The 12,247-nt window shown below is 37.3% G+C and overlaps 1 protein-coding gene across 1 annotated transcript in view; it reads left to right on the top strand.

Moving 5' to 3' along the window:
• The window catches only part of LOC309838896 (disintegrin and metalloproteinase domain-containing protein 5-like), a gene marked incomplete at both ends in the record, with an annotated part of 144,038 nt that extends 132,135 nt beyond the window's left edge, over positions 1–11,903 (top strand). The window contains 3 exons of the mRNA XM_082680312.1: positions 85–135; positions 6,415–6,469; positions 11,790–11,903. Of these exons, the coding sequence (XP_082536438.1) occupies positions 85–135; positions 6,415–6,469; positions 11,790–11,903 (220 nt within the window). The remainder of the gene's footprint in view (positions 1–84; positions 136–6,414; positions 6,470–11,789) is intronic.
• Positions 11,904–12,247: the final 344 nt, after the last annotated feature.

A 12,247-nucleotide genomic window follows, 5' to 3' on the forward strand; every position in this document is an offset into this window, starting at 1 on the left:
CATTTTTTGTTCAAATAGTCACTTAATTGTTCAACATTTTTAAATTCCCCCACTTATTTAAAATAAACTTTATCGATGTTATAGGTCTGTGTCGGAAGAAAGCAGCAGTAACAGCAAGTTGTCACTCAGTGTAAGGTGAGTGTAGAACAAGTGATTGATTAACCATTTGGCATCATACCTTTTGATCATTATTGAAGGAGCACTTAAAAATTGTTAGCTTGAAACCAAAACATTTGTTAATAATATTCTTTGTGGTTCCCATTGTAGGTGATTTTATAATGCTAAACAATAAAACTTGATTTCATTATGTCTCAACCTCTCCTCCCTGACCTACACCAAAGGAGTGATTTTTGTGCACCCACACTAACATTTATGACCACATAAGTTTTAGGATTCTTTTTTTTTTTTTTGAGGTTTGGTAAGCAGCACTTATATGTTGATGACATTTTACTGCCACATAATAAGAGGACTGATATTATAAAAATGTCAGATGTGCTTATAGTTATAATATTATCTCAGAAAAAAATTATTGCTAATAAGATAGAGCCTTGGAGTTTTCATTCATTTTACTGTCTTAAGATCCCAAATAACAACCGAACTTTACACATCAAGGAATGAAGAAAAGAACAAACTAAGCCCAAAGTAAGTGAAAGGAAGGAAATAGTAAAGGTCAGAGGAGATATGAACAAAATGAAGAAGAAAAAAGCAATTTTAAACATCAACAAAAGTAAGCATGTTTTTTGAAAAAAGAAAGAAACCTTTAGCTAGACCATCTAACACAAAAAGAGAGAAGACTAATATAAATAAAACCAGAAATAAGAGGGGAGACATTACAAATGATACTATACAAATAATCTTTTTATAGTTTATAGTTCATGAAAGATTACTGTGAATATTTGTATGCTAAGAAACTGAAGAACCAAAAAGAAATGAATACATTCCTGGAAACATACAACCTGCCAAGATTAAATCATGAAGAAATAGAAAGTGAGCAGATTAAAAACTAGTTAAGGAGATTGAACCAGTAACTAAAACCCTCCCAACAAAGAAAAGCCCAGGACAGATTGGCTTTACTGGTGAATTCTGCCAAACATTTAAAGATGGATTAAAGCCAATATTTCTAAAATTCTTCCAAAAAGTAGAAAAGGAGGTAACACTCATTTTATGAGGCCAGCATTACTCTGATACCAAAATTGATAAGGACACTACAGAAAAAGGAAACTACAAGCTAATATCTGTGATGAATATAGATGCAAAAATTCTCAACAAACTACTAGCAAAGCAAATTCAACAGCACATGAAAAGGATCATGCACCACGAGAAAGTGACATCATGGGAGTGCAAGGATGGTTCGACATATGAAAATCAGTCAATGTGATACACCCACCACATTAACAAAATGACGAATGAAAATGACAAGATCGTCTCAATAGATACAGAAAAAACGTTTGACAAAATTCAAAATGTTCTTATGATATATTCTTTCCACAAATTAAGAATAGAAGAAATTTACAGCATGATAAAGGCCATATATGAGAAGCTAACAGCTAATATCATAGTCAAACTGAAAACGTTGAAGCATTTCCTCTAACATCAGGGACAAGGTAAGAATGCCCACTGGCACCATATGTATTCAACCTAGTACTGGAAGTATTAGCCAGAGCAATTAGGTGACAAAAGACATCTACATCAGAAAGGAAGAAGTGAAGTTGTTTTTGTTTTCAGATGTCATGTTCTTACACATAAAAAACCCTAAAGATTCCACAAAAAATTATTAGAACTAATAAACAAGATTAATAAAGCTGCTGGCTCCAAGATCATTATACAATAATCAGTTACATTTCTATATACTAAAAATAAGCTATCTTAAAATGAAGTTCAGAAAACAATCCCATAGATAATTGGATCAAAAAATAAAATACTTACAAATAAACTTAACTAAGAATGTGAAAGACTTGTGTACTGATAACTACAAGAAAGCAGTGAAAGAAATGGAAAGACATCCTGTGTTCATGGGCTGAAACAATTAATATCGTTAAAATATCCATACCACTCAAAGGTATCTACAAATTCAATGAAACCCCTCTCAAAATTCCAGTGGCATTTTTCACAGAGATATTAAAAAAATTCTAAAATTTATGTGGAACCACAAAGGACCCTCAATAGCCAAAACATTTTGAGAAAGAACAAAGCTGGACGCATCATACATCCTGATTTTAAAATATATTGCAAATCTACTGTAATCAAAACAGTATGGTACTGTTATAAAGACAGATAAAGACCAATGGAACAGAATAGAGAGCCCAGGATTCAATCCCCACATAGATGGTCAAATGACCTTTGAAAGGGTACTAAGAATATGCAGTGGGACATGTTGGTGGGAAAACTGGATAGCCACATGCAAAAGAATGAAATTGAACCCTTACATCATACACAAAAATCAACTCAAAGTGGATTAAAAGTGACCCCAAAGTGTAAAACTCCTAGAAGAAAACATAGGGGGAAAACTTCATATCATTGGTCTTCACAATGAATTTTTGGGTTGATATCAAAAGTACAGGCAACAAAAGCAAAAAATAGACAAGTGGGGCTCCATCAAACTGAAAAGGCTTCCGCACAGCAAGGGAAACATTTAATAGAGTGAAAGAGCAACCTATGGAATGGGATAAAATATTTTTAAACCATGTATCAGAAAAAGGGTTAATAACCAAAACACATAAGGTACTCCTACCATTGATACAAAAAAGAAAATAAAACCTGATTTTAAAATGGGCTAAAGACTTGAATAGATGCTTCTCCCAAAATACCATACTTAGGGCCAACAGATATAGGAAAAGATAGCTCAGATCACTAATCATCAGGGAAATTCAAATCAAAACCATATGAGGTATCACCTGTTAGAATGGCTATTATAAAAAAAAAAACCCACAAAAGTCAACAAGTGTTGGCAAGGATGTGGAGAAATTGGAATCATTGTACAATGTTGATGGGAATGCAAGATATTGTGGCCACTGTGCAAAACTGTTGGAGATTCCTCAAAAAATTAAAAATAGAACTACTGTATGACCCAGCAATCCTACTTCTGGATATTTTTCCGGAAGAATTGAAATCAGGATCTCAAAGCAGTATTAGCATTTTCGTGTTCATTGCAGCACCACTTACAATAGCCAAGATGTGAATACAAGCTAAATGTCCATCATTGGATGAATGGATAAAGAAAATGTGGTATATACATATAATGGAATGTCGTTCAGCCATTAAAAAGAAGGAAATCCTGCATTTATGACAACATAGATGAACCTTGAGGACATTATGCTGAGTGAAATAAGCCAGTCACAGAAGGACAAATAACTGCATGATTCCACTTAAGCTATCTCAAATAGTGAAGCTCGTAGAACTGAGAGTAGAATGGTTGTTGCTTCAGGCTGGGATGACAGTAAAGTGGGATGTTGCTAATCAATGAGAATGAAGTCTCAATTGTGCAAAATCTAGAGATCTGCTGTACAACGTTGTCCCTATTGTTAAAAATGTATGCTTAAATTTTTGTTAAGAGAGTAGATCTCATTTAAGTGTTCTTAAGCACAGTAGAATAAAATTTTTAAACCTTGAGGAAGTTTTGCTTCACAAAAGACACCCTTATGAAAGGGAAAAGGGAAGCCACAATGTGGGAGAAGATGTCTGTAATACATATTTCCAATAAAGAACTCATACTCAGAATATATACAGAATCCCTGTAAACCAGTAACAAAACACGGGAAAGCCTAATAGGCAAAATATTTGAAAAGACGCTTCACAAAAGATGATATCAAAGGAGCTCAAAACATGAAAAATTGCTCAACATCACTAATCATCAGAAAGAGACAAATTAAAATAAAAACGAGTGTCCCCTACACACGTATAAGAGTGGCTAAAATTAAAAGAACAGGCAACCTCAAGTGTTGGTTAGAATATCAAGCAACAAGGACTCTCACACACTGCAGGCAGGAGCATATATTTTATCACTTTAATACTTTTATTACAGTTCAGCAGTTTAGCATCTTCTAAAGTTACCAGGTTTCAGTTGTTTACAATTTTCATTTTTAAAACTATCATGCTTACATTTTATATTTACTTTATATTATAACTAAACTTTTATTTCCTAGAATTTTGCAAAGGAGATTTTCCATAAATTTTGAGTCTAATTACCTAAAATATTTTTTTCCTTTTCCATTTAATTTGAATCTGCTTGTCTTTACTTCTGTTTTTATACTTTTAACTTTAAATCTTATTCTTTTCTTTTCAAATATCAATAATCTGTATATAGGTAAGCTTCTGTGTATTTAACATAAATTCACTATTTTTTATATAAAAGGGTAGGAAAAATTGAGAAAAAGATTCTGAAATTCATATGAAAGGAAAGTAGGGATAACCAGGTAAACTTTAGAACTAACAATTAGTTAAAATTTAGATCTTTTTATTTTCAGAAAGCATCTTTCTGATTTTTAATGATTATCAAGTATTTATTAAAATATCTAAAATACCTTGATAGGTATATGAATTAAAGATAAATTTCTCATAATCACAATACCCAAAGAAAAGTTCCATTAACAATATAGATGTATATATTCTTAAAAATTTTTTCTAAAGAATAAACATAGGGCTTCCCTGGTGGCGCAGTGGTTGAGAGTCCACCTGCCGATGCAGGGGACACGGGTTCGTGCCCTGGTCTGGGAAGATCCCACATGCCACGGAGCGGATGGGCTCATGAGCCATGGCCGCTGAACCTGCGCGTCCAGAGCCTGTGCTCCGCAACGGGAGAGGCCACAACAGTGAGAGGCCCGCGTACCGCGCAAAAAAAAAAAAAAGAAAAATAACATTTAAAAAATCCATTATTATGAATATGTAAACTACTTCCAGTTTTTCTGTATTATGAACACCCTGTAATAAACATCCTTATATTATTATATAAATTATAATAGTCTAAATAATAAACTAAAGGCTATATAAATTATAGCCTCAGGGTAAATCCCTAGAAGAGAGCTTGATCAAAGCATAAATATAATATTTACACTCTTGCTTTTTGATATCTACTGCCAAATTACCTGATTGTAATGATGACCACCAATCCATTTGTGTCAGGTTGTAACCTTCATAAGTTATTTTTAGTCATTTGTACATTTGAGTGATGTGCTTTCTAGTTTATCTTAAATTTTACTTTTTCACTATTGTACTGAATTTTCTTTATTTTCCACTGTGTCACTTAGTAATAAGCTGTTTCTTAAATGAGTATGTAATAGAAAGAAAAATATGTAATATAAAAGTAAGGGATTAGAGGCATTTTTGAGACTTCCTTTAGTATGAGGGATGCTTAGTGTACGTTTACCTTTTCCCATCTCTCTCGCTCCACTGATTTTTTTTGTTATGTAAGTTGGGAGTTTAGACCTAGCCTAATGTTAATAAATTCCTGTTTTTTAAACATTATTTTCTTGGTTCCAAAAACACTTTATCATTTTCAGTTTTGTGCTGAGGTTTACAACAAACATTTGACTCTATTTTATGCTTAACTGTTTTCATCATTCATAATTCTGATGGATTATTTTCGATTTTAATGACAATAAGATTCTTTTTAGTCCGGAGAGCTTGGGATACCCAAATCTTGCCTTGACTCTCCTCTCTTGATTTATTCAATAAATTGCACGTGCTTGTGAGTAGGTGAATCATTCTGTTTCTTATTATAGCAGTACAAGTAATAAACGTTCATTTAAAAATATTCAAAAGAATAAAAAAATTATCATCATTAATCTTAGCACCTAGGATGATCATTTTAAAATATTTCAATATATATAGATGTATATATGGTGTATATGTTGGTGTTTTATCTTTTATAAAATGTGATTGTACTTAGAAACATCACAATTTTTCGTTTTTATTCTAAACTAAAATCCGTTTATATACTTAGAATGGAAATTTAAAGGCACTTTGCTTTATTGACCTAGTTACCAAAAATAGATAAACACTTAGGATATTTTAGGAAGCCACTCTAGTAGAAGACTAAGAATATTTGCAGTTGAAGGTAACAGATGATTTTTTTTTCTGGAATCAATTTTTATTTTCTTCATCCTTTCTCTTCAGTTTTCCATGCCTTTTAAATAAATTCTTGTGTTAGAAATATGTGGGCTCCAAAAAAAATAATAAATAACTGGTATTTTGTGGTGTGCTTTGTCTTGTTTTCCCTCACAGTAACAGTCTCTAACAATCTTGGCCTGAAGAGAGGATGGTACCAAATAAATCACCAGAAACTGGCCTAAACCAAGAAGGAAAAAACATATTTCTCGCTCGCCTCTGTTGTCACTGCTGAGGGTTAAATTATGAAATAATAAATCATCTGCCCCTGAATCACCTGAATTATGTCTGGTGTTTTCTCTGTATTTTCAGTTCCAACTTCCAACCTATCTACTCTAACTTGAATCCAGAAAAGGCTCTGAATCAGGTAAAAGCAGCCAAAGACCCTCACCCCATAAAGCCCTGAGGGCCTGCCAGTTGTGCCTCATGACCCCAGGGTAGAGAGCATCCCTTTTCCTTTCTGCTCTTTAGGTTGACCTGAATCTCCTCCCCACCCCCGGAAGTCTTAACCTTCCTCCTTCCTTGCAGAGCTTCTAAACTTCAGCTAGCCTGTGACTTGTCCCAGTGGCATTTACTCAGCTAGGAGTTGAATCCAGTGTTTCTCTTGTTACTGCTTCTCCTCTTTGAAAGCTGTGTACCCACTTTAGTGTATTCAGATTCCTTTTTTTTAAATTATTAATTTTTACTGGAGTATGGTTGCTTTACAATGTTGTGTTAGCCTCCACCGCACAACAAAATGAATCAGCCATACACATACAGATATCCCCTCCCTTTTGGACTTCCCTCCCATTTAGATTACCACAGTGCATTAGGTAGAATTCCCTGTACTATACAGTATGTTCCCATCAGTTGTCTATTTTATACATAGTATCAATGTATGTGTGTCAGTCCCAGTCTCCCAATTCCTCCCACCCCACCCCTTTCCCCCTCTATTCCTTATTATAGATTCATTATTGATTATTTGTGTCAGCAGTTTTCAGATGGCTTAGATTCCCGCTAAGCAAGACCTACCTATGTCATGGATTTTACTTTAGTATTTTTATAGTATGTACCAAAGAATATTTTAATTTTCATTGAATTTTCCTCTTTGATCCATGGATTAATTAGAAAAGTATTACATCAAATATTTGGGGATTTTTATATATTTATAATATATTTGTCTTAAATTAACTTTCGTTAGAGAACATAATCTGAAATATTTCAGTCATGAGAAATTGGTTAAGAGTTATTTTATACCTAAGCATGTGGTATATATCATTAAAACTTTTATACATATTTAAAATGTGTATTTTGCAGAGGTTGGGTATACTGTTCTCTATATGAGGTAGGTCATGTGTTTTCATCATATTTTTCAAATCCCTCACATATTTGTTGATTTTTCTAATTTTTTTCTGATAATAATTTCCTTTTGTGTACTGAAGTTATACTAAGATTTATAAAATATTATAATTTTTGTGACTTTTAATTTTATGTGTCACCTTAACTGGGCTAAGGGATGCCCAGATAGCTGATTAAAACATTATTTCTGAACGTTTCTGTGAGGGAGTCTCTGGAAGAGGTTAGCATCTGAGTCAGAAGACTGAGTAAAGACCACTCTCAAAGATGCTGGTGGGCAGCATCTAATCCATTGAGCTCCTGAATAGAATAAAAGGACAGAGGAAGAGTGAATTTGCTCTGTGCTTGATTTGAGACTTCTATTTTCTCCTGCTTTCAGACATTGGCACTCCTGCTTTTCAGACTGGGACTTATACTGTCACTACCCCCATTCCCATTCTAGACTTTCAGACTTGGGCGGAATTCATCATCAGCTTTCCTGGTTCTCCAGTTTGTAGATGGCAGATCATGGGATTTCTTGGCCTCCATAACCACATGAGCCAATTTCTATAATCTCATGTCTCTCTCTCTCTCTCTCTCTCTCTCTCTCTCTCTCTCTCTCTCTCTCTCTCTCTCTCTCTCTCTCCCCCCCCTCTCTCTATATATATATAATCTGTTCTGTTTCTCTGGAGAACCCTGACTGATACAGATTTGGGGACTTAAAGGATGAGTTTTCTGAATTGGTTTTGGGATTCCTGGAACTGGCTTTGTAATCTGATTAAGTTTTAAGATGCTGTTGACTCAGGAACTTCCCTGGTGGTCCAGTGGTTAAGACTTTGTCTTCCAATGAAGGGGTGTGCATTCAGTCCCTGGTCAGGGAGCTAAGATCCCACATGCCTCGTGGCCAAAAATCCAAAACAGAAGCAATATTGTAAGAAATTCAATAAAGACTAAAAGAAAAAAGTTGCTGTTTACAGAGATATGCAAAATATCTGCTTTGGATACTTCTAATCAACCACTTATTGGAAGAAAGGAGCCACGTGACTCTATATGATATTTTTGAACATTTTTGGAAAATGAAGGAATATAATGACATTGGTTGATTTCTCCTAATGTTGCTGGACAACATAGGGAAAGGAAAAGATAAGTTCAGAGACCTGAATTCCCAGGTCTAGTGTTGCGTAAATGACCTAAAGGCTTCCAGGTGTGCCCTGAAGAAAGGACTTATCTCCTATAGCCCCAGGGCTGAAATTGCTGAAAATTAAATGGAGAACTTAGTCCTGGCTGATTTATAATGCAAGTTGACCTCCTGGCCTCACAGGGTGTCTGTTGTCAAAGTGAGGGCATTCATTGGGAAAGAATGAGACCCTATAAGGTGGGATGGAGATGTGTTGGAATATGCTGTTGAAGCCAGGGACACTGAGCCCCTAAATCCTGATGAGTCCTCATTGTGGAAGAGGCCTCCCAGCCTCAGCCAAAGTATTCTCCCCAGCTCCAGTGGAATTGACCTTCTCACCCACTGTGCTGTCTCCACCCACAGTGGTTTCAGCCTTTCCACCTCAATTTGAGGGAATTAACCTTGAGGAAATGGTCTTGGACTCAAGACACTGCTGATTCTCCTCAGGACTGACCCCCACCATCCATCTTTGCTTCTAGACCTATAACTAGACTCAGTCTAAGCAGATTCCTGAAGGTGAGGTGAACTATACTCCAAAAGAACTAATTGAGTTCTCTGATTTATATAAGCAGACATCGAGAGAAGCTCTGTGGGAAGGGATATTAAGGGTGTGGGATAACAGTGGAAGGAACATAAACTTGCATCAAGGCAAATGTATTGACATAGGCTCACTAAGAAGAGATTCTGCATTTAATGCTGCAGCTTAGGAGTTAAAAGTGCTCTAACAGTTCGGTTGGTTGGCCAAAACATAGACCAAAAATAGCCATGATGAGCAAATTGTAAATGTCCAACCTCCTCTGATTTAATTTAGAGAAAGAGATTCAGAGGTTACTGTCACCATCAAGGACTTGAAAGATGTACAGGTGGTGGTTCCCACCACATACTCATTCAACTCTCCTATTTAGCCTGCAAAGAAGACAGATGGATTTTGGAGAATAAGCATGGATTACATTAAGCTTAACCAGGGGCTGACTCCAATTGCATCTGCCATACCAGTTGTGGTTTCATTGCTTGAGCAGATTAGCACGTCCTCTGGTCCCTGGTATGCAGCAATTTTTGTCAGCAGGCAAAGTCAGCAATACACCTTCACTGTCCTGCCTACCGGGGTCTATCAACTCTCTAGCCCTATGTCATGATATAGATCTTCATCACCTTTCCCTTTCACAAGATATCATACTGGTCCATTACATTGATAACATGATGCTGATTGGACCTAGTGAGTGAGAAGTAGCAACTACTCTAGACTTATCATTAAGACATTTGCTGTCAGAAGGTGGGAAATAAATCTGACTAAAATTTTGGGGCCATCTATCTCGATTTCTAGTGAAATTTCTAGGAGATCAGTGGTGTGGGGCTTGTTGAGATACTCTTTTCTAAGGTGAAAGGTAAATTTTTGATTCTGGACAGTCCTATAGCCAAGAAAGAGGTGCAATGCCTAATGGGCTTCTTTGAATTTTGGAGACAGCATATTCCGCATTTGAGTGTGTTTCTTCAACCCATTTGCCAAGTGACCCATAAAGCTGCTAGTTTTGTATGGGGCCCAGAGCAGGAGAAGGCTCTGCAACAGGTCCAGGCTGCAGTGCAAGCTGCTCTTCCACTTGGGCCACATAAGCCAGCAGATCCAATGGTACTTGAAGTGGGAAGTGGCAGATAGGGGTGCTGTTTGGAGCCTTTGGCAGGCCCCATATGTGTATCGTGGTGCAGGCCATTAGGACTATAGAGAAAGGCCCTGACATAATCTAAAGAGAACTATTTTCCTTTTCAAAAACAACTTTTGGTCAGCTACTGGTAGAGCCTTAGTAGAGACTGAACACTTGACCATAAGCCACCAAATTATACTGCGGCCTCAGCTGTTGATCATAAACTATGTTTTCTGACCACCAAGTCATAAAATCGGGCTGCACAGAAACATTCCATCATCAAATGGAAATGGTAACTGTGATCAGGCCCAAGCAGGCCCTGAGGCACAGGTAAGTTACAAGAAGAAGTGGAATAAATGCCTATAGTCCCAACTACCACCACAGTGCCTTCTCTCAGCTTGCATTTATGGGCTCATAAGGAGTTCCCTATAATCAGTTGACAGATGATTCTGCCTGGTGTTCAGGCATCACTTGGAAGTGGAGAGCAGTAGCACTACAGCCCCTCTCTTGGACATCCTTGAAGGATAGTGGTGAAAGGAAATCCTATTAAAAGGGCAGAACTTCAGGCAGTGTACCTGGTTGTGCAATTTGCTTGGGAGGAGAAATAGCCAGACGTGTGATTATATACCAATTCTGGGCTGTAGCCAGTGGTTTGGCTGGGTGATCAGGGACTTGGAAGGAACATAAATGGAAAACTGATGACAAAATTATTTGGGGAGGAAGTATGTGGCTAGACCTCTCTGAATGGGCAAGAAACATGAAGACGTTTGTGTCCCATGTGAATGTTCACTAAGGGTGATCTCAACAGAGGACAATTTTAATAATCAGGTGGAAACGATGACCCATTTTGTGGATACTAGTCAGCCTATTTCCTAGCCATGCCTTTATCGTCAAATGGGCTAGTGAATAAAGTGATCGTGGTGGCAGGATGGGCTTAGCAACCTGGCAGCACCACTGCTGAGTGCCTAATCTTCCAGCAGCAGAGGCCAACACGGAGCCCAGGATACAGCACCATTCTCAGGATGGTCAGCCACCTACCTGGTGGTGGGCTGATTACCATCAAGGAAGGGACAGTATTTTTTCCTTATTGGAATAGACACTCTGGGTTCAGGTTTACCTTCCCTATATGTAATGCTTCTGCCAAAACTGCCATCCATTGATTGACAGAATGACTTACCCACCGTCACAGTATTCTATGCAGCATTGCTTCTGATCAAGCAACTAAATTCACAGCAAAAGAATTGCAGCAGTGGCCCTGGGCTCATGGAATTCACTCGTTCCCCACCATCCTGAAGCTGCTGGCTTGATAGAATGGTGGCATGGCCTTTTGAGCACTCTATTACAGTGCTGGCTAGGTGGCAGTGTTTTTCAGGGCTGGGGCAAGGTTCTCCAGAAGACTGTCCAATATATGATGCTGTTTCTCCAGTAACCAGGATTCATGGGTCCAGGAATTGAAGGGTGGAAAGAGGAGTGGCACCACTCACTATTACCCCAAGTGACCCACTAGCAAAATTTTTGCTTCCTGTTTCCCAACTTTAAGTTCTGTTGGCCTAGAGGTCTTAGTCCCAGAGGGAAGAATGCTTTCGCCAGGGAACACAACAGTGATATCTTTAATTGGAATTAAGACTGCTGCATGGTTACTTCGGTTCCTCATACCTCTGAATCAATAGGAAAACAAGGGAGGTAAGGTATTGGCTGTGGTTAGTGATCTTGACTACCAAAGGGAACTGGACTACTCAACAACAGAGGTAAGGAAGAGTATGTATGAAATACAGGCAATCCTATGGAATGTGTCCTCATATTACCATGCTCTGTAATTAAGGTCAGTGAAGAACTACAACTCCATCCAGAAAGGATTACTAATGGTGCAGACCTTTCAGAAATGAAGGTTTGGGTCAGCAAAGCAGCTCAGGTGCTTGATGAAGTCAAAGGGAATGCAGAGTGGAGAATAGAAGAAGGTAGTTATAAATACCAGCTACAACCATGTGACTAGTTACAGAAATGCAGACTGTAT

The sequence above is a fragment of the Grampus griseus genome, assembly GCF_964374135.1.
Source record: "Grampus griseus genome assembly, chromosome: 21".
Classification (NCBI taxonomy): domain Eukaryota; kingdom Metazoa; phylum Chordata; class Mammalia; order Artiodactyla; family Delphinidae; genus Grampus; species Grampus griseus.